This window comes from Leucoraja erinacea, chromosome 7 (genome assembly GCF_028641065.1).
Source record: "Leucoraja erinacea ecotype New England chromosome 7, Leri_hhj_1, whole genome shotgun sequence".
Taxonomy (NCBI): Eukaryota; Metazoa; Chordata; class Chondrichthyes; order Rajiformes; family Rajidae; genus Leucoraja; species Leucoraja erinaceus.
Window position 1 is genome coordinate 43030785 of NC_073383.1, and position 27605 is coordinate 43058389.

Here is a 27605-nt window from a genome sequence, read left to right on the forward strand (position 1 = left end):
ATTCTTTATTGCAAGTGGATTGGTGTAAAATACTGTAATTATAAATGACCCAGTAAAGGCACACATAGGATACTATGTACAAATTTGGTCTCTCTGTAACCAAGAAATTATAGACTTATGATGAGGGAATGCAACACAAATGGTTGGATATTAAAGGAATGAGGCAACAGGAGGTTAGTTTAGGACAAGATCAACCATGATCTTATTGAACACTGGGCAAGGCACAGAGCCAAAAAGCCCATTTCCTGCTTCTATTTCTATGTGGCAGGGCTCACATACAATATTCAGCAAAATATAATGGCTTCAATTATCTTATCCTCATCATAAAGTCACAGACCTTGCCCTATTGGGCCCATGCCAGCTCCCAGGGGAGCAATCCCATACATACTATTTTCTTCTGTTACCCTGTACTTCTGCGTGTAATCTTTGCTCGCACATACCGATTCGCTGCCTGCCCTTTGATTATTTTTGCAATTAATCTATACTGTAGGTTAAGTTACAGTTAATTAATCTACCAGCTGACCTTTGGGGTGAGGGAATAAACTAGATCTGGAGAAAACCCAAGTGGTATCAGTTTGCCTACCGCAAGAACAGGAGTACGGAGGATGCCATCTCAACGGCACTTCACTCCGCCCTCTCCCACCTTGACAACAGAGACACTTATGTAAGAATGCTGTTCATCGATTACAGCTCAGCATTCAACACCATTATTCCATCAAAACTGATCACCAAACTCGGTAACCTGGGCATCGACCCCTCCCTCTGCAACTGGATACTGGACTTTCTAACCAACAGACCCCAGTCTGTGAGGTTAGACAAGCACACCTCTTCAACCCTCACCCTGAACACCGGCGTTCCTCAGGGCTGTGTGCTGAGCCCCCTCCTCTACTCCCTCTTCACCTATGACTGCACACCTGTACATGGTACTAACACCATCATCAAGTATGCAGATGCTACAACGGTGATTGGCCTCATCAGCAACAACGATGAGCTGGCCTACAGGGAGGAGGTCCAGCACTTAGCAGCATGGTGCGCTGACAACAACCTGGCCCTTAACTCCAAGAAGACCAAGGAGCTCATTGTAGACTTCAGGAAGTCCAGAGGCGGCACGCACACCCCCATCCACATTAACGGGACGGAGGTGGAACGTGTTTCTAGCTTCAGGTTCCTGGGAGTCAACATCTCCGATGACCTCTCTTGGACCCACAATACCTCTACTCTGATCAAGAAGGCTCATCAGCGTCTCTTCTTCCTGAGGAGACTGAAGAAGGTCCATCTGTCTCCTCCGATCCTGGTGAACTTCTACCGCTGCACCATCGAGAGCATCCTTACCAACTGCATCACAGTATGGTATGGCAACTGCTCTGTCTCCGAACGGAAGGCATTGCAGAGAGTGGTGAAAATTGCCCAACGCATCACCGGTTCCACGCTCCCCTCCATTGAGTCTGTCCAAAGCAAGCGCTGTCTGCGGAGGGCGCTCAGCATCGCCAAGGACTGCTCTCACCCCAACCATGGACTGTTTACCCTCCTACCATCCGGGAGGCGCTACAGGTCTCTCCGTTGCCGAACCAGCAGGTCGAGGAACAGCTTCTTTCCGGCGGCTGTCACTCTACTAAACAACGTACCTCGGTGACTGCCAATCACCCCCCCCCCCCCCCCCCCCCCCCCCCCCCCCCCCCCCCCCCCCCCCCCCCCCGGACACTTATTATTTTTTTTTTATTCAAATCGTTTGCTATGTCGCTCTTCAAGGGAGATGCTAAATGCATTTCGTTGTCTCTGTACTGTACACTGACAATGACAATTAACATTGAATCTGAATCTGAATCTGATGATCAGGCCTCTACATGTGGCTAACACCTGATGAAAACTCAGGTTCCTGGAACAGAGGCAACAGCACTAATGGATAAACCACTGTGCAACAAATGCAAGGCCAATATCCTGCTGTATTAAACATGCTCAATGAAATGGTTATGGTCCACAACACATTCTCGAATCATGCAGAACCCCCTTGCAGGTTCAAATGAAGGCAAATGATTGGTGGTATGAAAGTGGGCTGACAAAAGTCCCAAACAAAGGTTGAACTGAAAACATCACAAGAATTACCTGGCTTCAACATGTACAGAAGACTTTATAGACTGGAAAAAAACACATAGCTTAATTCCTGTGACTATCTCCTTCACAAACAAAGGAATCACTCTACCATGTATCTGGCAAAATGCAGTCTGTTCATCACATGAGAGGTCACTTGCCATTATACCCTCACACAGGGAGTCATGAACTACTCATCAACAGAACATCAAGTACCATTGAGCTGACTGCCAAACTCAACAGTCAGATATAAATGTTTTATCAGTTTGCGTTTACAATTACATTTTCCAAAATATTGTTTCTCCCCACCAGAGTACTGGGCCTCAAAATTTGCCGCTGGCTGGTATAAGTGCAGAATCTTTGCATGGAGCAAACAGAATGACACTATGATCATACTGGACAGAAGGTGGATGCCCAGCTGGATCACACAATCCTAGACTTGGATATGGCACAGGGAAAAAGTGGACAATCAAAAGAATACTCAGAATATTTCTCATCGATTTAGATTTATGCATTTTATTTTCCTGTCCTGGGAGCCTGTTGCTTGGGAAAGTGCAGCAATTTGAAAATGTTTAGTCACAAAGCTCCAGGCATGAAGGACGAAGCATGTTGTTAATTTTACATATTTCTGACATAATTTAATATGTTACTACAAATCTGACCTTAAGATAATATTTTACTCAACACAAAGCCAATGAGAGTTAATGGAATATCTCCACAAATGACCTTTGTCAGATCAAGCCACAGTAGCCCTCCATTCCCATAGCTCACTGCTATGATCCATCATGAGCACAGCCATCCCTCCAGCGAAAGCATCTACATAAGGCACTGTCCCAAGAAGTCATCATCTATTATCCAAGAATCCCCACCATCTGGGCCATGCCCGCCGCTCACTATGATCATCAGGCAAAAGGTACAGAAGCCTGAACCCCCAAAACTACTACTTCTTACAAATATCAAGTTCTTCAACAAGGCTACACAACCCTAATGCTGCCTTAACTATGGCCCACTTCGCAGTACTGTGGACGTACTTTTCTCTAACTATATTTTTGCACTAATATCTTGTCCTTTTGCAGTCTTTTTTCTTTTGGAATTGTGTGTAATTCATGTATTATTTATAGTGTTTTTATGTGTTTGTCAGAGTATATGTACCCGTCATGCGGCTGCAGAAAGATTTTTGAATTGAACAAGCACAGTGACAATCTGATGCTCCATTTCACACTTGTTCTCACCTCAGAGAACTTAAAATCATAATGTTGGAAAGGAAATCTGACTGCTATCTTAAGGAAAAGCAAGAAACTGCAGATATTGATTTATGAGAAAAAGGTGCAAGTAGAATCAAGAGTTAAAATTGGCATGTCGTAGAGGTAATGCTACAGTTGTTATGGGAGATTTCAACATGCAGGTAGACTGGGAAAATCAGGTTGGCACTGGACCCCAAGAAAGGGAGTTTGTGGAGTGCCTCCGTGATTGATTCTCAGAGCAGTTTGTACTGGAGCCAACCAGGGAGAAGGCAACTCTAGACTTAGTGTTGTGTAATGAACCGGATTTGACAAGGGAACTTGAGGTTAAGGAGCCATTAGGAGGTAGTGACCATAACATGGTAAGTTTTCATCTACAATTTGAGAGGGAGAAGGGAAGTGTCAGTATAACAGTTGAACAAAGGGGACTATGGAGCCATGAGGGAGGAGCTAGCCAAAGTTGACTGGAAAGATACCCTAGCAGGGATGACAGTGGAACAACAATGGCAGGTATTTATGGGAATAATACAGAAGGTGCTGGATCAGTTAATTCCAAAGAGGAAGAAAGATTCCAAGGTGAGTAAGGGGTGACCGTGGCTGACAAAGGAATTCAGGGACAGTATAAAAATAAAAGAGAAGTACAACGTAGCAAAGATGAGCGGGAAGCAAGAGGATTGGGTAACATTTAAAGAGCAACAGAAGATAACTAAAAAGACAATACGGGGAGAAAAGATGAGGTGCAGAGGTTAGTTGATGAGAGGGGATCTTATTGGAACATATGATTGTTAAGGGTTTGGACACGCTAGAGGCAGGAAACATGTTCCCAATGTTGGGGGAGTCCATAACCAGGGGCCACAGTTTAAGAATAAGGGGTAAGCCATTTAGAACGGAGATGAGGAAACACTTTTTCACACAGAGAGTTGTGAGTCTGTGGAATTCTCTGCCTCAGTCGGTGGAGGCCGGTTCTCTGGATACTTCCAAGAGAGAGCTAGATAGGGCTCTTAAAGACAGCGGAGTCAGAGAATATGGGGAGAAGGCAGGAACGGGGTACTGATTGGGGATGATCAACCAAGACCACATTGAATGGTGGTGCTGGCTCGAAGAAACGAATGGCCTACTCCGGCACCTTTGTCTTTTGACAAGTGCTGGAGTAACTCAGCGGACAGGAAGCATCGAAGAAGAGCATGAATGGGGGAGAAGATCCAGTTTGCCCATAGCCTTATTATGGCAATGGAGAAGGGCCGGGACAAAACAGTCAGTATGGGAAAGGAAAGAGGAAAGATTAACAACCAGGAGATCCAATAGGCCTTGGTAAACAATTGTTGAGTCACCCACTACATCCGTTGTTCCCAATGTGGCCTGTGCATCGGCGGGACCAAACTTTCATCGGTGAGACCAAAGGGCGGTGACCCTTTCGCCAAGAGTTTCTGTTCGATCCAGCAAGGTGCACTGGATCTCCCGGCTGCTAATCATTTTAATTCTTCCCATTCCCATACTGACATTTCTGTTCTAGGCCTCCTCCATTACCAGAGTGAGGCAACTCGCAAATCGGAGGAAAAGCATCTCAATCAGGTTGGTAGCTTACAACCCAACGGTACAAATTTTAGGTAACTATCAAAACAACCCCCACCCCCATCCCGAACCCATCTTTCACCTTCCACCTACATTCCTTCTTGTAGCTTCCCAATTCACAACTCTTCAATTCCTTTGTCTTGCATCTTCTGTTTTTTCCTCTCTGGTCTTTGCCCAAACTTCTGCCTATCAAAACCCCCTTCATCTGCATCCACCTGTTACCTTCCAGGCTTTGCCCTGCCCCTCCTCTCGACCAGCTTCCTTCACCCCACCACAATCAGTCTGAAAGGTTTCAACACCAAACGTCACCTACCCATGTTCTCCAGAAATGCTGCTTGATCCATTGAGTTACTCCAGCACGAGTCTCCTTTTAAAAAAAATACAGTCCTATTGTTTGCCACAACGCACAATAGTTTCACGCTTCAAAATATAATCACTAATTCTAGACCTTACTCATTCAAGCCAAGCTAACAGCGTATGTAGTTCTGCCCTGGCCCTTCTCCGTTGCCAGTATATGGAGTTTTGCAAGATTCCTGCTCAAGAGCTGGTTTTTCAATTTCAGTAGCAAAATTGTTTGGAAAAAAATGATGACCTTGGTACAACATACCTTGTGGGAGGTCTCTCAAAATCTGCATCAAGAAACTTTTCATACGTTCCAACAAAGCTCTCCAGCCAGAGTTTAAGATAGTCCGGGTCTTTCTGTAATCACAAAGTACAAAGCATAATTTGTAGCATTTACCACCACTACTTGAACAACCAATATAAAGAAACCAAGACCGCAAATTTTTAACAAATGTCATACAGGAATAAAAATGTGAGATCTGGTTCGAAATCTTCATTTTTGGCACACGTTTCCATGCAAATTCAGATGTTCTGGAGCATTTGATACTGTGAATACTTTTGATACTGTGAAGTAAACCCAGGTTTGCTGATGATATAAAGTCATGTTGTAGTGTGAGCTATGAGAAGGATATAGAGAGGCTTTAGGAATATGTTAACAGGCTCTGTGAATAGACTGGATATGACAAATGGAATATAACGTGGAAAAAAAGAATGGTCAATCACTTGTGTCGAAATAAGTGTATTTTTTTAAATGAAAGATTGAAAAGTGTTGGGTTTGAGCCTCTGTTCAAAATTCACAAATATCACACCAATTATGGATGCAAATAGTGTTGGTGATTCAAAGTGGTTTTGAATCCAAGAGTAAAGATGTTGCTGCACATTTGAGAGGTTGGTGAGATTGCATCTGGAATAGTGTGCCCATTACTGCTCTACTTTCCAAAGGAAGGATACATAAGCAACAAAAAAAGTTCACTACACTGATGCAAGGAATGGAGAAGAGATTAAGCATAGACTGGCAATCTCGGGAATTTAGAGCATAGAAACCTTTGACCGACAATGGCTGTGCCGAGTATGATGTAATATTAAATTAATTCCTTCTGTCTATATGTGATCCATCCCTCTTCATCCCCTTCATTCATATGCCTGAAAGCTTCAAACATTTAGAAAAATGAAGAGATCTCATTGAAACATACTAAATTCTTACAATGGATGACGTACATACAGCAATGGTAATAATCAAACATCCAAAACTGAGATAAGAAATGTCTTCACTCAAAACACAGTACATCTTTGGAATTCTCTACCTAAGAGGTGAATGGGGACTCAAGAAAGAACAATAGAACTTTGGTTATGAAGGAACCAAGTGATATGGGGTTAGCACAGGAGAATCGTGCAGAGGCCGAAGATCAGCCACAATCAGTGTTTCCACTTTGAAGGAAATTACTGGAAATTCTGGTTGTCTTTGGGTAATTTTAGGGAAATGGAATAATTTGGGGAAATTTCCGCATCCGGCCCCCCGAAGGATCAGCACTGCATTGCCGGTTTGGCGCTCAAAGGTTTAAACAGTGCTGTCAGTTTAACGCGTGGGAATTTAAACAAAGAGCTGTCGGCTGCAGCGCTATGGGTTCTAAATATAGGGGGAGGGGGAGAGGGAGAGGGAGAGGGAGAGGGAGAGGGGGGGAGAGGGAGAGGGGGAGGGGGAGAGAGAGGGGGAGAGAGAGAGAGAGGGAGAGAGAGGGGGAGAGAGAGGGGAGGGGGAGAGAGGGAGAGGGAGAGGAGTGAAGGAGAGGAGGAGAGAGAGGGGAGGGGGGAGAGAGGAGGGGGGGGGAGAGGAGAGAGGGAGGAGGGAGGAGGGAGGGAGGAGAGAGGGAAGGAGGAGGGAAGGAGAGAGGGAGGGAGAGGGGGAAGGAGAGGGGGGGGGGACAAAGAGGAGGGGGGAGGGGGAAGAGGAGGAGGGGGAGAGGGAGATGGAGAGAGAGAGAGGGGGGGAGAGGGGGGAGGGAAGGGGGGGGAGAGAGGGGAGAGGGAGGGGGAGAGGGGGAGGGAGGGAAGTGGGAGAGAGGGGGAGGGAGAGGGAAGTAAAAGGGCAGGGGGGAGGGAGGGAGGGAGGGAGGGAGGGAGGGAGATCAGAGACTGAGACACATGAGAGCAGGTTGAAAAAACAAAGACAACAAAAGCTGTTGCAGGCAACGAAAGCTGCCTTGCATAACACTGTACAAGTGAGTAACAGAAGCAGGCAGATACGGTGTAGTTACATACATTGTTCTTCTTTGTATTGTTAACGTGTGCCCGTGGGGGAAAAAAAGCAACAAATAGCACGCAGGAAGCATTTTTGAAAATTTCAGGAAATACCATATTCCAGGAAATTTGGGATTCTATTTAAGGGAATTTTTTTTTTAGGTGTGGAAGCACTGGCCACTATCATCCTGAATGGTGAGGCAGTGTTATACGAGAATTGAACAAGGTTTCAAGTTGGGACCTGACTTCAGTCTGAAAGCATAAGGGGGGGAAAGCTGAAAAAGGGTAGATGTGGGGAGACCAGCAAGTGATACGTGGATTCAGATGAGGAGGGCTGAGGAATAGAGATAGTGGCAAAGACTAGATGTCAAATGGAGATAAAAGTGTGTTGGTTAAGGAAGGAAGAGGAGTGAAATGTAAAACCGAAGGGAGGGATGTGGGTGGAAGGTGACAGTGGGGGTTGGGGTAAAGAGGGAGAATAACAGGGACCCCTTGGTGCTCCAGACCTCATCCACACCCTACTTATCTACTGGATCCTTGGTTCACATTCTGAAGTAGTGAGCGAGCCAGATGCCAGAGCATCAGGATTTCTGAACTGATGCCGGAGTATTGGATGTTTTACTCTGTTTAAGACACGTTGCAGGAAGTTATGCTATCAAGTTGTGCATTCTGCGATCTCCCAAAAACAGCAAAATAAGAATGGTCGAACAACTGAATGAGCGATGTTGAAATGGGGGAAATAACATTTCCTAAAATAATGCAATAAAATATTTTACATTCACTTTATAGGGCAAATAGGGCAACCAAATGTTGCGTCTGAAAGATTTGGGAGGAGCTTAATTCTGAGCTACTATGACAGGTAAAATATGTAATTTTGTAAGACTTACAGTCCTCTAACATGATAGAAAGATAAATGGTAGAAAGATAAAACAAAGTTTAGAAGCACAATGCTGTCTTCCAATGCAAGCTACATAAATGTGTACATTTTTTACATAAATGTAAAAAATATGAAGAGTCTCGACCCGAAACTTCACCTATTCCTTCTCTCCAGAGATGCTGCCAGACCCGCTGAGTTGCTCCAGCATTTTGTGTCGACCTTAAATATGTAAATTACTTGGGAGTGTGAAGTTTTCTAGAATTTGCTTCACGAACCTTTAGCGTAGACCAATACATTGATAAAAACACCCACCACTATGGGTGCCAAGCACATTCCAAAACATCTTTAAAACATGTTTACATTAATCAGAAACAAATATTAAATAGAAAGCCTGCAAAGTTAAATTATCAACTTGTTGCTCCATTAATCATTCATGCATATTGTAAGATCTAAATATTGGAAAAGTTTGACGTTTGCTTTTCAATCTAAATGACACCTGTAATATCGTAAACTTAGACGCGGCATGATGACTTATTGACGCGTAGCGTTTCCTCAAGTGTCGCAACATTTTTTTGTCGCCACTGGTTATTGAAATGTTTTAAATCTTTTGCCGACCCTGATACGTCAGTCAATGGCACAGGCAGTCGCCGGGAAAGAAAAGCTGTGGGACAGGCCCTTTACTCCAGCATTTTGTGTCTATCTTCTATGAATGAAGGTGGATATGGGGCCATATTCTTGGCAGTGCGAATAACAGGGAAGAAACAGTTACATCGGTGACAAGTCCAGTGGCTAAAACAAACTTAGTTCACATTTGACCAGGACTATTACTAAATTTATTTAGAAAGGTATCATATTGCTAACTACAACCGTAAATATCACAGGGGAGTAAGTACAATCTCAAGAGTCATTTTTTGTAAAAACATTAGCATCAGTCTGAAGAACCAGAAGGGTCTCAACCCGAAAACACGTCGCCTATTTAATAAATGGAGATCAAACAGGATTTATACTAAGAGACTCCATAGATGCTGCCTAAATTAAATAAAATCTTCCGCTGGGATTCTCGAGTGATAAATGCCTGTGTCAAGAAGCTACCATACCTTCAATTTTTTTGTACAGCATCTGCAGTTCTTTCTTTTTTCAAACAAAATCTTGATCTGGATTATCTCGTTCAGTCATGGTTTTTTATAACAAATTAAAAAAGTTCACAAATTCGGGAAAATGCGCCGATAAACAATAAAAATAATCAAAGAACATTACATTGAATTCCCTATCCCGGACAAATTACTGAAATCAAACCTAACAACATTTAGAAAGGTATGGATTTGGTTGGTGGGTGGGGGAGGCACATATTGCTGATTTGGTTGTTAATCCGCATAAAGTTCAATATCAAATGAGAGCCGTATGTAAGATACAATCTAAATGGAGTTTGGTAAGATTTTTTGAAAAATTCCCATTTTGCAGGCTGGTCAAAAAAAGTAAAACCTAATCCATGGGAGAGGCTTATATACCGGATCCAAAATTGGGTCAGAGGCAAGAAGCAAAGGGCAATGGTTGACAGGTACAATTCTGGCTGGGCATCAAAGTAAAAGAATAAACTGTAAAATGAGATGCTACTGAGAAAAACAGCAACTTTTTGGAAGTTAAAACACTGCAAATGTAATGGCCACTAGGGGGGTGCCGCATGATGGCAGCCTCTACCTACAGTCTGTCTGTTTTTCTATCTTTTTTCATTTTTAGTTACGTTTTGGAGGACTTTTCTTAGTATTTCTGTGGGGGAGGGGGGTTGGGTAAGGGGGAAACCGTTTCTCAGTCATTTTCTGACGAGGATGCGACTATTCTCAGTCGCATCTTCGCCCCCTCCCCCCCCGTGGCCTACCAACTCTGGATTGGCACGACCCTTCCTGTCGGGGACAGGACCAAAGCTTCAGCAGAGGTGCAGCACTGTATTCACCGCGAAGCGGGCGATGCCTTACCTGGATCGCTGTTTGAAGCTCCGGAGTGTTGGGCCTGCTGCTTCAACATCGCAGAGCTGTGGTTTGCAGAGATTCCAGCGCGGGCAGCGCTGACTTCAACATTGCGGAGTCCTGGGATCCCTTTGCCGAGGGCCGCCACCATGAATCTCCGCCCAGCTCGGCCTGTGGACTTCGGGAGCCGCGATCTCCGGTAAGAAGTGGCCAATTCGGAAGTCAAAGGCGCTGAGAATGTTCTCCCGTTCTGATGTCAGAGTTCCATCATCCAACGAGCGGGCCTGAACATCGGGCCGCTCGTAGCGGCAACTGCGAGGAGTTCGGGTGCCCCCCGACCACGGGAGAACAACAGAAAATAACAGAGGAGGATGACTGGACTTTGGTGCCTTCCCTCACAGTGGGAAACTTTGATTCCGCTGTGTGGGGATGTCTATGTTAAAGACTATCATGTTCTGTGCTCTTTTTTATTCATATGGCTGTATGGTGACCACAAATTTCACTGTACCAATTGGTACGTGACAATAAATGTCTCTTGTCTCTTGGTGACATTGCAGATGCATTCTCTTTCCTCAAGAGACTTTGAGTGTTTAACAAACCTTAAACTGGACTTTATTGTCAAATCCTTCAACTGAACCAAGATTGTTAAATGGCCACAGAACAGAGGAGGCTTAAGGGAGATTTAATTGAGCTGTGTAAAATTATGAGGGGCTGAGACAAAGAAAATAGGACAGACATATTTCCCTAAGAGCAACAATTAAATCCAGATTAAGATTTCTTAAAGAGTCCAAGGCTCAAGGGAAGAGAATGTCACGATTAAATTGTAAAGAGGGCAAAGTGTTATTATTTCACCCATAGTTTGACGATCATCATTACTTCAGCAATGCTGCTTCTGAACAGATCAGTATCATGAAGGTACCCTTCAGTCTCTTACTGCTGGGTGTCGCCGTCAGCGACGACAGCCTCGCCAACGGTTTGTCTATATTTTTGTCTTTAATGATATTTTTAGTGTGTTTTAAAAAGTATGTGTTAATGGTCTCTGGTTTGTTTTATGTGGGGGGTGGGGAGGGGGAAACTTTTTTTCAATCTCTTACTTTGCCAGAGATGCGATTGTTTTCTAGATCGTATCTCCAGGTGCTCTGCGGCCTAACATCATAGAGCTGGAGGCCTTGCTCGAGACTGACTTTGAGCCCCACAGCGGGGACGTGGACTTACCATTGGAGCCTGCGATCCCTTGCCTGGGATCGAGGCTCTAACCGCGGCCTGCGCATTTCACCATCAAGGAGCTCGCAGTCACGGGTAGAGACAGATGTCGGGAAGCTCCAAAGTTGTAGGAGGTTCGACCAGCCCCGACTCGGGGTCTGGTCGCCTGGCTCGAGGGAGATGAGATCTCCTCGATGAAGGAGCTTAATTGCCCCGACGCGGAGGGCCCGACCACTGGCTGCGGGAGCCAAGATCGCCACGTCAACGGAAGGCACGAGCCCCTCGACCACAGGAGAACAAAGAAGGGAAGAGATTGAACTTTTTTTTCGCCTTTCATCACAGTGAGGAATGTGGGGGAGTCGCTGTGGTGGATGTTTATGTAAAAATGCATTTTGTGTGTTTTGTTGCTATTTATTGGTATGACTGTAAACGGCAAACCAAATTCCTCGTATGTTGCAAAACATACTTGGCTAATAAAGTATGATTATGATTACCGTGATCTACATATCTCCCAGTTGCTAAAAATTTTAACTTCCCCCCCCATTCCCATAGTGACCTTTCTGTCCTGGGCCTCCTCCACTGTCAGAGGTCCAACGCAAATTGGAAGAACAGCACCTCATATTTTGTTAGGGCACCTTACAACCCGGCCGTATGAGTATTGACTTCTCTACCTTCAAGTAACCCTTTCTTTCCTTCTGTCCATCCCTCCCCATCCTAGTTTTCCGACTAGTTTGACTGTCCTCCTGATTACATTTTATCTTTGTATGCCTCGTTGTCAACTTCCCCATGCTAACAATGATCTATTCTACATTTTCCTTGATCTTCGTCCCTTTGATCTCTCGTTTTCATACCCTACCCTTCCATATCTCCGTGTCTCTCTCTTCCTTGACTCTCAGACTGAAGATTGGCTGGACCCTTCCAGGATTTCTATTTTTGCTCCATAGCTGGCTTAGTCTGTTATCGATTACAGGGAGGACCGCATAGTTTCAAAAAGCGCAAACATTCTAAAGGCACAGCCAGAGTCTGTAATAGTAGTGATAGATGGCATTACACAAATGGGGAGTAGAAATTGGACTCCATTCCAGAAGCAAGCCCGCAGAAGAAAACATTCTGATAACAAGAGATTGAAACAATTGCTACCCTTGTATTAAGCTCTCTCAAAATACATTTTGCATAAAGGTAAGCCCGATTTATGCAAGCTGTTCTCCTCAAATGTTCAACATAAGGAGTTACAGAAAGACCAGTACCTTGACCTCCTATTCATTTTCAATTGCACAAGTCAGCAAATATTTTGTTGATACAGCACACGGTATGCTAGGAATTTCTATTTAAAGCTAGTCAACTACCTAAACTACATTTTTTCTCGTCCACTTGGACAGCTTGTTATTCCGCACCACAAAGTTCCACAGTTCTTGTTATTAACTAAAATGATCAAAACTTTGTACTGTAAATGGGTAGTAAAATGAATTGGTACCCAGACTAGCAGCTCTTCATTTTTACCTTTCAACTTATCCATTTAATACTTATTTTATAATTCAATACAGGTTTTGAAAACTATCCACGTTTGTTATATTTTCTGATAACATTTGACAAATGCCTCTGGGGAATAAACAAACTAGATGCAGCAATAATATCTGCTTTGCAATTACAAGTTGATTGATTCCCAATGGGTAAGAATTGAAAAAGTCATGCATGATACAACTCAATATTTTATAAAAGAACCATGACCTACAACAACTGACCCTTTATTTTCAAACTGTTTCAATTCCAATAGAAATAATTCCTTAAACATTGCACTTAATTGTAATGATTGTATTCCCCTCCAAAAAATAACTTTCTTCTAGTTGCAACCTTTTCTCCTCTGCCCTGCAGATCCCAGAGGGAATAAAAAGAGCAATATTCACAGTATTGTTTTTCTTAGTTTACCCTTCAGTATGGAGGCTTTGTAGACACGACTCATATCCGTACATACTTTTAAAGTGATGTCAGGCCACCTGGGATTGATCTCTATATTCACGCTAACCTTGATGAAACTGACAGGAAACTACTGCGTGCATGGCTCTATTTCTGGTAGTAACCCGACATCAAGTAAAACTTTGCTTTGCTTTAATTTCATGACTGTTTCAAAAGAAATTAGATCACAAGCTTTATCTCCATGTTACCACTCCTCTCAATTAGAACTTTCAGAATTTTTGTTTCACTCCAGAGACCCGAGCACAATGATCCAATATGACGCTCCAGAACAGTGCATCAGAGGAGAATGGCAATTTACCTCTCAATCATTATTCAGGTAAATGGGGAAATCCAAACCCCTGTTGATCCTCCCACCAGAGCATAAAACACTGAAAGTAAATGCTTATGTTTATTGGAGGCTCAATGTTACATTATTCTGTGGAATCTTGTAAACAGAGTAGCTGTCAACCAAAGTACCTATTGTTGCAAAGATTCTCTGGAGCATGCTGAAGCTACTAAAAAAGCCACATAATTGCAAGTCCTTCTTTTAATAATCAGACATTGTAATAAAATGGCCTCAGATACGGGGCCCAAAATTGCTCACAATACTCCAAATGCGGTCTGCCCAGCGCCTTATAAATCCTCAGCATCAAATCTCTGTTATTGTATTCTAACCCTCTTGAAATAAACGCTTGCATTGTGTTTGCCAATCAGACTCAGTGTGAAAACAAGTCATCCTGACCACGAGAGACTGTCCAAGAAGATGGCAAAGTTGAAAAAGTGGTTTATCTAGTTGTGCTTGCAAGAGGAACAGCAAAATAACAGGAAAATGATAATTCCACAGTTAAAAAAATCTTGGAAGTAATAACAAACCATAGCCCAAACGAATGTGCAATTAACAGGGTTGCCAACTCTCACGCATTGAGCGTGAGACTCACGCATTTTGACAAATTCTCACGCTGATCACAAATTTCTCACGCTCTGTCGTGAGAAATTCGGTGATCAACGAGAATTTCAACTGCATGGGCTGCGGGTGGAGAGCCGGGGCGGAGGGAGGGATGGAAGCAGCGGCGGGGGCAGATGCGGACGGGGAGCCGGGGTTGGCAAGTGTTTGCCGTGCTGGCGACTCGCTCGCTGCAGCTAGGGCCATGGAGCAGCCTCAGTGCAAGAGTCCAGGGCTGTCTGAGGCTTCGGAAGCGTTGCGCCACTGCGGTTAGATTCTCTGTGCCAAATTCGCCCTGGTGACCGGCATGGATCAGGCGGTGTCTCTGGAGACAAGGAAAGGGTGACGTTTCTGGTCGTGACCCATCCAAGGATGGTCGTGACCCATCCAAGGGTGGTCGTTTACTCTACCTTCCCGAAATATTGTCATTTGCCACTCAACTATTATATTTGTTAACCTCACTGACTATTTGTAACCTCCCCCCCCCCACCCAAATTCCTTTTGACAGGTTGAATAGAAATGCCCCCAGTCTCGAGGTTATTATTTGTCTTTAGTTTTAGCTTGAACCAGGACATCTGAAGATTCAAAGTTTAATATATTAATTGTGCTGATACTGAATCCAACCAACCACGTAATGAATATTATCCATTCCGGAGGTTTTATTTTTCTGATGCCATTTAAACTTCACTTGGATTTCAATCACTTCAATGTAAAAGTAATTGGGAATGGGGAGCATTGGAACAAAAATGTGCCCTCGTATACAGTTACATATTAACTGTAATATAATAATGTATGCATGTTGGTAGGTGCAATCAAAACAAATATCTTTTTATCTTTGTTGTGTTTGAATACCACAGAAAATATTATGTGCTCTCAAGATCACATTTAATAGAATAATATTGCTTAAATATATAGTTATTGGACTTTGCATTTCGGAAAAGTCCCTGCTAAGAAGAAGACAGCAAAATACTGAAAATATTCGGGGTGAAAATGACTTCAGGACAGTTTGTTAGGAAAATGAAGAAAATGGTAACAGAATACTTATACAGCTGAGTGAGTATAATTTTATGGATGAGAAATTGGGTTCAACCAATTGATGACATTTGACAAAGTAACTAGCATGTAGATAACAAGGAAGCCAATGGATGCTGCCAATGGATTATACAAAAATAGGTCCGTGAAGTGCCCCATAAAAGATTACCGCATTAGTAACCACCTGTGGACTTGAACGTAAAAGTCCAGGCGGTTAGATATGGGGCTTTATGTGTGGGGCAGATATATTGTTAGTGCAGAGGGGCTAGGAGCAAGGCCAAGTATGCATCCAGAGTCAAGGTCTGGAATAGTACTAGGTGTGCAGTCAAAGCTGGGACAATGAGAGTGTTCAGCACTGGGAACCTACGCAGGTAAGCAGCTATGATCAGGGTAGAATAGGGGGCCAGGTGTAAAGGGCCTGTCCCACGAGCATGCGACTACAGCGGCGAGTATGACGAAACCGGAAGCGGGGGCCGCGCGGAGGTCGAGTGATCCTGTACGAGTTGACGTGAAGTTTGAGCGAAGTCCGCGGGAAGTTCGCGCGTGACGTACGGCGTCAAGATGCTGCATACGGCGTCAAGACGCTGCGCACGCCCGTTGAGGCAGTTTTTCGGAGCCCCGCGATGTCAGGACCAGATCCGCACAACTGCATTCGGCTCCGCCGATCAAAGTGCGACCAGCCCCACAAAGCCTTACGGCTCAAGCGACCACATTAGGTAGCGCTTGCCGCATGCAGTCGCATGCTCGTGGGACAGGCCCTTAAGGCTGGACTTAAGGTCGGGAATGAGAGAAGGTAAGCAATTGGAGTCAGAGTCAGGAGTAGCACCAGGTGCGCAGTGAGACCCAGGTTGGTCAATATGGGCCAAGTGTTTGATTATAATCTGATTTCCATACATGAATATACTAAGATGATTCATGTGTTGCGCCTGTTGATCAGAGCCTGGCTCCACTGTGGAATGCAATTAGGAATGTAATTTAGCCTAACCTTATTCATAGCTAATCCAATTTAAAGCATAAATATTGCATTCAAGTGAAAGTTAAAAGACTGGCTACAGCATGCACCAGATTGCACAATTTCAAGCTGAAAAATGCAAATGCTCCGTACCAATGGGAGGGGGGACACCCCCCTCCCACCCCACCTCGGACGTGCTTGGTCTCTTGCAATTTCACACTCCCAGCTCTCACCCAATATTGGCAGCCCTGATTTGTTGGCTTAATAGTTGAAGAAATAAGGCACATATCCATGTTGGCAATTTCCCAAATGCAATCAGGAATTCCAAGTAAATTGCTCATGCTACAATTACTCTCACCTGTCTCATGCAGCTATTTTATAATATTCCACTGTGTTTATTTAATAAACATGTTATCAAAGAATTGGCTATTTACTCTCTGAAGGTAAAACTAAAGTACATTACATTATCAGTAAATAAAATGGGAGAAATGGGAAAGGTACTGAATTCCACGATTTCTTCTAAGATCGTGGCTGATCCTCTTTGCGTTGGATGAATGTTACCAGTTCAGAATTCAACTTTATTGCAAATCTAATTTGAAGGAATAGCTATTGGCAGGCAGACAATAGCTTTCGTAAAAAGTATGGCAACACATTGTATTTAATAAATTCCTGACTACAAAGGATGTATGCATTCACGCATTCCTGGGAATATTGCACATGATTTCAACCACCTTTTCCTTAAACTGTGCTTCTTGATCTATAATAAGAGAGATCTATAATCAATATGTGTTTGTAATGGCTAATTCAAATTATCTCTCATCTGTCTCTTGCACACAATGCTAAAATAATCAACGAGAAAAGAATTTCCAAAATATTCCAGTAGGAATATTCCTTTACAAGATGCAATGATTTCAAGACAAAGATAAAGATAAAACTGGTTTAAAATAATTGAAGCAAAGTTCTTATGTCATAGTTAGAGTTGGTTAGAAATATATAACATTTGTTCAAAATTATACTTCTATCAGAAACAGGTGTGGGACCAGCATTCTGGCAGGCAGGTTTGCCACTGCTACACAGGTGGCTTTAAACTGAATAAGGGGGGTGGGGTGTTGAATGGGACAGTGGAGGATGGAGTTAAAGGGAAAGGGTTTCTTAAATGTGTGAGCGTAGAGACCAAAGGGTGTAAAATGAGGGTAGAAGAAATAGGTAGCAAGGTGAAAAGTAAAAGTGGCAGGCAGACAAAACCAGGGCAAAAATCAAAAAGGGCCACTTTTCAACATAATTGTATAAGGGGTAAGAGTGTTGTAAAAACAAGCCTGAAGGCTTTGTGTCTCAATGCAAGGAGCATTCGTAATAAGGTGGATGAGTTGAATGTGCAGATAGCTATTAATGACTATGATATAGTTGGGATCACGGAGACATGGCTCCAGGGTGACCAAGGCTGGGAGCTGAACATCCAGGGATATTCAATATTCAGGAGGGATAGATAGAAAGGAAAAGGAGGTGGGGTAGCGTTACTGATTAGAGAGGGGATTAATGCAATGGAAAGGAAGGACATTAGTTTGGAGGATGTGGAATCGGTATGGGTAGAGCTGCAAAACACTAAGGGGCAGAAAACGCTGGTGGGTGTTGTGTACAGGCCACCTAACAGTAGTAGTGAAGTTGGAGATGGTATCAAACAGGAAATTAGAAATGCGTGCGACAAACGCAAAACGGTTATAATGGGTGACTTCAATCTACATATAGATTGGGTGAATCAAATTGGCAGGGGTGCTGAGGAAGAGGATTTCTTGGAATGTATGCGGGATAGTTATCTAAATCAACATGTAGAGGAACCAACGAGAGAGCAGGCTATTTTAGACTGGGTATTGAGTAATGAGGAAGGGTTAGTTAGCAATCTTGCTGTACGTGCCCCCTTGGGCAAGAGTGACCATAATATGGTTGAGTTCTTCATTAGGATGGAGAGTGACATTGTTAATTCAAAAACAATGGTTCTGAACTTAAAGAAAGGTAACTTTGAGGGTATGAGACGTGAATTGGCCAAGATTGACTGGCAATTAATTCTAAAAGGGTTGACGGTGGATATGCAATGGAAGACATTTAAAGACTGCATGGATGAACTACAAAAATTGTTCATCCCAGTTTGGCAAAAGAATAAATCAGGGAAGGTAGTACATCCATGGATAACAAGGGAAATCAGGGATAGTATCAAAGCGAAGGATGATGCGTACAAATTAGCCAGAAAAAGCAGCATACCGGAGGACTGGGAGAAATTCAAAGACCCGCAGAGGAGGACAAAGGGCTTAATTAGGAAAGGAAAAATAGATTATGAAAGAAAACTGGCAGGGAACATAAAAACTGACTGCAAACGTTTTTATAGATATGTGAAAAGAAAGAGATTAGTTAAAACAAATGTAGGTCCCTTGCAGTCAGAAACAGGTGAGTTGATCATGGGGAACAAGGATATGGCGGACCAATTGAAAACTACTTTGGTTCCGTCTTCACTAAGGAAGACATAAATAATTTGCCGGAAATAGCAGGGGACCGCGGGTCAAAGGAGTTCGAGGAATTGAGTGAAATCCAGGTTAGCCGGGAAGTGGTGTTGGGTAAATTGAATGGATTAAAGGCCGATAAATCCCCAGGGCCAGATAGGCTGCATCCCAGAGTACTTAAGGAAGTAGCTCCAGAAATAGTGGATGCATTAGTAATAATCTTTCAAAACTCTTTAGATTCTGGAGTAGTTCCTGAAGATTGGCGGGTAGCAAACATAACCCCACTTTTTAAGAAGGGAGGGAGAGAGAAAATGGGGAATTACAGACCAGTTAGTCTAACATCGGTAGTGGGGAAACTGCTAGAGTCAGTTATTAAAGATGGGATAGCAGCACATTTGGAAAGTGGTGAAATCATTGGCCAAAGTCAGCATGGATTTACGAAAGGTAAATCATGTCTGACGAATCTTATAGAATTTTTCGAGGATGTAACTAGTAGCGTGGATAGGGGAGAACCAGTGGATGTGGTGTATCTGGACTTCCAGAAGGCTTTCGACAAGGTCCCACATAAGAGATTAGTATACAAACTTAAAGCACAAGGCATTGGGGGTTCAGTATTGATGTGGATAGAGAACTGGCTGTCAAACAGGAAGCAAAGAGTAGGAGTAAACGGGTCCTTTTCACAATGGCAGGCAGTGACTAGTGGGGTACCCCAAGGCTCAGTACTGGGACCCCAGCTATTTACAATATATATTAATGATCTGGATGAGGGAATTGAAGGCAATATCTCCAAGTTTGCGGATGACACTAAGCTGGGGGGCAGTGTTAGCTGTGAGGAGGATGCTAGGAGGCTGCAGGGTGACTTGGATAGGCTGGGTGAGTGGGCAAATGTTTGGCAGATGCAGTATAATGTGGATAAATGTGAGGTTATCCATTTTGGTGGCAAAAACAGGAAAGCAGACTATTAGCTAAATGGTGGCCGATTGGGAAAGGGGGAGATGCAGCGAGACCTGGGTGTCATGGTACACCAGTCATTGAAGGTAGGCATGCAGGTGCAGCAGGCAGTAAAGAAAGCGAATGGTATGTTAGCTTTCATTGCAAAAGGATTTGAGTATAGGAGCAGAGAGGTTCTACTGCAGTTGTACAGGGTCTTGGTGAGACCATACCTGGAGTATTGCGTACAGTTTTGGTCTCCAAATCTGAGGAAGGACATTATTGCCATAGAGGGAGTGCAGAGACGGTTCACCAGACTGATTCCTGGGATGTCAGGACTGTCTTATGAAGAAAGACTGGATAGACTTGGTTTTACTCTCTAGAATTTAGAAGATTGAGAGGGGATCTTATAGAAACTTACAAAATTCTTAAGGGGTTGGACAGGCTAGATGCAGGAAGATTGTTCCCGATGTTAGGGAAGTCCAGGACAAGGGGTCACAGCTTAAGGATAAAAGGGAAATCCTTTAAAACCGAGATGAGAACTTTTTTTCACGCAGAGAGTGGTGAATCTCTGGAACTCTCTGCCACAGAGGGTAGTTGAGGCCAGTTCATTGGCTATATTTAAGAGGGAGTTAGATGTGGCCCTTGTGGCTAAGGGGATCAGGGGGTATGGAGAGAAGGCAGGTACGGGATACTGAGTTGGATGATCAGCCATGATCATATTGAATGGCGGTGCAGGCTCGAAGGGCCGAATGGCCTACTCCTGCACCTAATTTCTATGTTTCTATGTTTCTAAACTAACAACGTGCAACATCTTATTTTCAATTTTGTTTAATTTACGTAATTATCCGAAAGATGTTTAAATTAAGTTAGTGATCCAAGAGCACACTTGCAATGCTTTGGGTGTCCTTATTTGGCTTACTCCTTATTCTTAAACTGTGGCCCGTGTTTCTGCACTCCCCCAACATCGGGAACATGTTTCCTGCCTCCAGTGTGTCCAAACCCTTAACAATCGTATATATTTCAATAAGATTTCCTCTCATCCTTTTAAACTCAAGTGTATTCAAGCCCAGTTGTGTCATTCTCTCATCACATGACAGTCCCACCATCCCAGGAATTAACCTTGTAAACCTACGCTGTACTCCCTCAGTTCTTGTCTCTTATTGCAATACAATTTTTTCGTTCTGAACACACAACTGGCTAATGACACCAGCAAACAAAATAGATTACTCATTCATAAATAGATATATTATTCAGATTAGGAATGGCTCAATGTGTCAGAACAATTCCATTGAAAAAGTAAGAGAGAGAAAACTGGAAAAGAGAGGTGGAGATGGTGATGAAGGTGTAAAGGAGCCAAAAGGGTGTAAGACAAGGAAAGAGGAAGATGGAATATAAAGCTGGACAGAGGGATATGGGTGGGTAAACATTATTTGCTTATCTCTTCCAACCCAACTTTGGTACTTACCCCTGCAATCAGAGATGTAACACCTGTCAATACACCACCACCCTCTCTATTCCACCCAAGGACACAGCAGCCCTTCCAAGAGAGATAGAAGTTCACATGCACCTCTTCCAACCTCTTCCATCGCATTAGATGCTCGCAACATGGCCTCCTCTACATCTGTTGGTGCACACACATTTCTCTCACCATCTTACACCACTTTCGGGAATATTCAGACAGACAACTTTCTGGAATTTGAGGTAACCGTTTTCTTAAAGTTCGTTTGCTTCTAGGCAGACGAAATCCGATGTGACCACCCTTAAATTTCTCCATTTGGCTGGGTGCTATCAACCACAAACTAAGGGTTGACCCTTTTTTGACATATTCTTTGACCCAAGATAGACACAAAAAGTTGGAGTAATTCAGAGGCAGCATCTCTGGAGAGAAGCTATGGGTGACGTTTCAGGTCGAGACCCTTCCTCAGAACCAGCATCTGCAGTTCCTTCCTACATATTCTTTGACCTTCCAGATACTGCTGTTATTTGACCAGATCAGCAACCAGAAACGTTTAACAAGTTATCACCTGTAGCGGCACCTGGTGACAACCCAAGGTCACAACGAACCATCGGCTCTAGAGGGCGGCGCCTTGGTGGGGGAGGCACGAGTCGCGGGATTGGTACGTGAGTGGGTATTTAAGGCCGTGCAACGCCCATGTTAGGCGAGGAGTAGGGAGCTGTATTGGTGAAAAATAAACATGTCTAGGGCACACAACTCGTGTCCGACTAGTTTTTGGCTGGACTCCTGCGTGCCTTGGTGACCTCAGACGCCCAGGCGTGTAATCCTGGAAGGGAAATGTTTTTAAATGCATTCTGCCGCTGCTGCCTACGAAGCTGAACTCAACGCCGTCTCCCTGAAGCTACAGACATTTTGGACCTCGCAGCCGGGGGTTTGGTTTCGACAGGCCGAATCCCAATTTTACATCCGCGGCGTTACAGTTGACGAGACTCGCTATCACTATGTGGTAAGCGCCCTTGACCAGCAGACGGCCGGTCGGGTCATTCCTTACCTGGATAACCCGCCGGTCGTGGGTAAGTTCGCAGGCCTCAAGGAGCTGCTGCTCCGTATCTACGGGCCGAGCCGAGTGCAGCGCGCCTGTCAGGTCCTTAACATGGGCGGGTTCGGCGACCGATGCCCTCGGCCCTCATGAGCGAGATGCCATGCTCATGGCGACCACCTGCCCTGCCCGCTCTTTGAATTTACCTACCTTCAGCAGTTCCCGCGAGACATCCACCGGCAGCTCGCGGGGGAAAGTTTTGAAGATCCCATCCGGCTAGCGGCCCGCGCTGATGAGCTGTGGATCTCTGACATAAGTTTTTTTGGCCTTCCATCACAGCTATGTGATGGATGTTTATGTAAAATGTAATTATGTTGTGTCTGGGGTCTATTTGTGTGTAATGTATGGCTGCAGAAACGGCATTTCGTTTGGACCTCCAGGGGTCCAAATGACAATTAAATTGACTCTTGACTCTCTCTTGACTTGACTCTGACCAGCAGCAGGTGGGTGCGCTGGAATATCTGGAACCGCTGGAATCCCCGGAATCGCTGGACCAGATTGACTCAACGCCCTGGCAGGCCCAGCGACCCAGGACCAAGCCCACAAGAGGGCCACGCCCACAAGAGCCACAGACAAGACAAGTGGAACAGGAGAGGAGGATGGCTGAGCCACAGACCAGACAAGTGGCACAGGGATGGAGGATGGCTGAGCAGGATCCAGGAGAGCCAAGGAGAAGAATGTGGTGTTTTTACCACCAGCGCTGGGGTTCAACAGCCCGCCAATACCGCCAGCCATGTTCGTTTCCAGGAATGGCAGCACCGGCCACCGATAGTCACTGAGGTGGCTGGCAGGATCCATCGACTGTATGTCTGGGACCGGCGCATGGGGCTCAGGTTCTTGGCGGATACGGGGGTGCAGGTCAGCGTATTGCCCCCATCTGGACTCGACCTTCGTGCTGGTAAGAGGGGCCCCCCGTTAACTGCTGCGAATGGCAGTTCAATCCACACATATGGCGTCCGCACGGTTCCTGTCATTTTTGGCGCGTGCTATTTCACCTGGCCTTTCATCATCGCGGACGTGGCCCAGCTGCTGCTGGGCGCAGATTTCTTGCGGGCGCAGTCGCTCCTCGTGGACGTGAAAGGCCAACGTCTCATCCACACGTCAACTTTTGAGAAGATCTCCTTGCGCTCCACTGCGTCAGCAACTCAGTAGCGACGGTGGATAATGTCTACGCCCAGGTACTGGCTAAGTTTCCGGACATTGTCACCCCTAAGTTCGGCTCGGCCAGCCTGAGGCACGGTGTCATGCACCATATTCTGACATCTGGTCCACCTCTCCACGCTCGTGCCTGTAGGCTCGCTCCTGACAAGCTCCTCATAGCAAAGACAGAGTTTCGTAGTATAGAGGCCATGGGAGGCCATGGGCATCGTTCGAAGCTCCAACAGCCCATGGGCCCACCCCGCTGCACATGATGCCGAAGGTGTCCGGCGGCTGAAGGCCGTGCAGGGACTACCGCCGTCTTAACGAGGCCACGACCGCTGACCATTACCCTATTCCCCACATACAGGACTTCTCAGCACATCTGGCCGGGGTTAGGTTCTTCTCCAAGATCGACCTAGTGCGGGGATATCACCAGATCCCTGTGCGACCGGAGGATGACCCCAAGACGGCAATTATCGCCCCGTTCGGGTTGTTCGAGTTCCAGCGGATGCCCTTCGGCTTCAAGAACGCCACGCAGGCCTTTCAGCGCCTGATGGACACCGTGGTTCGCGGGCTCGACTTCCTGTTTATCTACTTGGACGACATCCTCGTGGTAAGTCGCTCGCGAGAGGAACACTGTGCCCACCTGCGCCTACTATTCCAGCGCCTTGGTGACCTTGGCCTCATAATTAGCCCCGGCAAGTGCCAATTCGGCCTTCGGGCCATCAACTTCCTGGGGCATCGGGTGACACAGCACAGAACAGTGCCTCTGCCAGACAGGGTTGAGGCAATCCGCCAGTTGCCGCAGCCTGCTACAGTACGTGGCCTCCGGGAGTTAGTAGGGATGGTCACATTTTACCACCGGTTCGTTCCGGCGGATGCTTTTTCAGTTGCTGACGGGCAAGCAACTTGAGATACAGTGGAACGCTGTCACCACGGCAGTGTTTGAAAGGGCGAAGGAGGCCTTGGCTCGGGCGACATTGCTCGTGCATCCGTCTGCCGACGCCCCATATCCCTTACCGTGGATGCCTCTGACTCTGCGGTCGGCGGCGTTTTGGAACAGTCCGTTAACGGCCTCTCGCCTTCTTTAACCGTCACCTAAGGGCTGCGGAGCAGCACTACAACGCTTTCGACCGCGAGTTGCTCGCCTTACACCTCGCAGTGCAGCACTTCCGATACTTCCTCGAGGGCTGTTCCTTCGTAGCCTTCATGGACCACAAGCCCCTCACGTTTGCTTTAACGAAGGTTTCGTATCCTTGGTCCCGTATCCTTGGTCCGCGCATCAGTAGCGCCAGCAGGCGGCTATTTCGGAGTACACAACGGACGTCCAGCACATCGCTGGGAAATGCAACCTCGTGGCGGATAATTTGTCCCGTCCGGAAATTGAAGCCGTGCTTAACCCGGTCTCGGGGATAGATTACTCCGACTTGGCGGCGGTCCAGCTGGCGGACGATGAGATGCCGGCGAACCTCACCGCGATCTCTGGCTTGGTGTTTGAGGATGTGCCGTTGGGTCCCTGGGGTTCCATCCACGGGTCAGCTGAGGGCAATTGTTCTGGCAGCCTGGCGCTGCCGCGTGTTTGAGGTGATCCATGGGCTGGCCCACCCATCCATCCGGGCCACGGTCACTATGGTGGCCGCAAGGTTTACGTGGCACGGACGTCGGAAGCAGGTTGCCTGCTGGGCTCGGGAGTGCATTCCGTGCCAGACATCAAAGGTGCATAGACACGTCCGGGTGCCCGTTCCAAGAATTCGTAGTGCCACATTGGTGGTTTGATGACATACACGTGGACATCGTGGGGCCACTGCCTCCGTCCCAGGGTGTTTCACACCTGCTTACGGTGATTGACCGTTTTACGCGGTGGCCGGAGGCCATCCCGCTCACAGACACTTCAACTCAGTTGTGCGCTCGTACACTCGTGGCAACTTGGATTGCCAGCTTTGGGGGTCCACTTCACATCACGTTCGAATGGGGCGCCCAGTTTACACCCGAACTGTGGTCCGCCATGGCCCGCCTGTTGGGGACGCAGCTCCACTACGCGACAGCGTACCATCCCCAATCAATGGGTTGGTGGAACGGATCCACCGCTGTCTGAAGGCCGCCCTGAAGGCTCGTCTCACAGGCCCCGGGTGGATGGACGAGTTGCCATGGGTCCTGTTGAGGTTTGGGACGGCCCCCAAGGAGGATCTGTCAACGTCCTCCACGGAGTTGGTATATGGTGCTCCGCTCACCGTCCCCGGGGAGTTTCTCCCTGTTGCTGATGGGTCCCAGGAACCCTCATCATCGGTGCTGATCCACTTGCGGGAGAGAGTCGGCGCCCTGTCTCCCATCCCAACGTCGCATCATGGAGTGACCCCTTTCCATGTGCCACTACAACTGATGGGCTGCCCGTACGTTTTCTTCGCCGTGACTCCCACAGGTCGCCCTTGTAGCGCCCGTATGAAGGTCCCTTTCGCGTGCTGCGGCACGGGCCTACTACATTCGATTTGGACATGGGAGGCTGGCATGAAACGGTGTAGGTGGCTCGTTTGTAACCGGCCCACTTGGATCTGAGCGAGCCAGTCCACGTGGCTCAACCGCCCCGTCAAGGGCGTCCGCCATCCCGGACTCCCGGAGATTCTTCCGAACCGAGCAAGCCCCTGGGACGTGGGATTGTATCTACGCGTTCGGGCCTTGGTGGGAGAGGCGCAAGTCACGGGGTCGGTACGTGAGTGGGTATTTAACGCCAGTGTCAGGTGAGGAGTAGGGAGCTGTATTGGTGAAGAATAAACACGTCTAGTGCACACAACACATGTCCGAATAGTTTTTGGCTGGTCTCCTGCAAGCCTCCGCCACACACCACAAATTTAGCTCGTGCTTTGCCATGTTCCGTGCAAACGGTATTTTTATATTACTGATTTTGCTTTTTCCCCCAAATCGCTGTGACAAGCCAGGTCTTCATGTATTAATATGGTCAATAACCAAATGAATACACCCATTCAACAGATTCCCAACATGAAGCTAGTTAATTTAAGACTGACATTATCCGACTAATGGCAAAATAATCTAGGGACAAAGGACAGTTAACTCTTCATTTACATTTGGTTACTTCAACAGTTTTCTCCTGCACAGAGAATGGAGTTATCAATAGGTTAAGGTGGAAACTCTTCAACCCTTGTCAGTTCCACTCCATCATGGGATCTTTCTGAACTCAGTATACAAAATTGCTTGCTTACATAAACACAGAGTTCCAGTTCCAAACTATCACTATGCACTGAAGCTTAAGAGGAGGCCATTCTTACACAAAGTATCACAGGGCATCATACTAAATGACTACAAATTAGAGATCTAGGGGGAAACAGCATGGCTCATAAAAATGGCACACCAGGTTTAAAACAAAGAAAGAGGATACAGGGATTTATAAACAGAGGCATCAAGCCACATAGTCATAAGCACCTTGCAAAATACTAGTCAGAACATAATTGCAGTTTAGTGCAAAACTTTGAGTCTTGCACTCTAGGAAAGATGCCACGGCTTTAGTGAAGGTGCAAAGGAGAATTAATAAAAGTATTCAAGGAATGAGAAAATTCGAATTGGTAGAGAAACTCTTTGGAACGGAAGAGGATGCAAGAGGATCTGACAGAAGTATTTAAATTCAGAAAGCAAGAGAGAAACACTCCTATTAATTGAAGGGTCAAGAATGAGGTAATGCTATGAAATACATTGGCAGAGGTGGTAGTTGAGGCAAATTGCAGCCTTGAAAATGCAGCTGGATAAGTCTCTGAATTGAAAGAATTTGTCTGACCAAAGGACAAATGGAGAGTAGGGGAACCAGCTGGTTCCTCCTATATACAACTTGCATAGACTTAAATAGCCAAATGTCCTCCTTCCTAGCTGTAACCACTCTGATTCTGGATGACAAAGTTCATTCAGCAAGTTCCCTCTGTTGCACAACACTGTCTCCTGACGATCAAGATTCATGACAACATTGATCATTCTTGATAATATGAGCAATCACTCAACGATGCAAGACACCAAGGCCTAAATCCACCACCAAAAATAATTCACTTGGGAAAGGTGTGCTTGGAAAACAAGACCAAG

General features: G+C 45.7%; 1 protein-coding gene across 6 annotated transcripts in view; it reads right to left on the reverse strand.

Moving 5' to 3' along the window:
* Window positions 1–27605, reverse strand: part of nbeal1 (neurobeachin-like 1) — a 237135-nt gene that overhangs the window by 185888 nt on the left and 23642 nt on the right. For all 6 annotated transcript variants that reach the window (XM_055638377.1, XM_055638374.1, XM_055638378.1 and 3 more), the window contains exon 2: window positions 5509–5600. In XM_055638377.1, the coding sequence (XP_055494352.1) occupies window positions 5509–5600 (92 nt within the window). The remainder of the gene's footprint in view (window positions 1–5508; window positions 5601–27605) is intronic.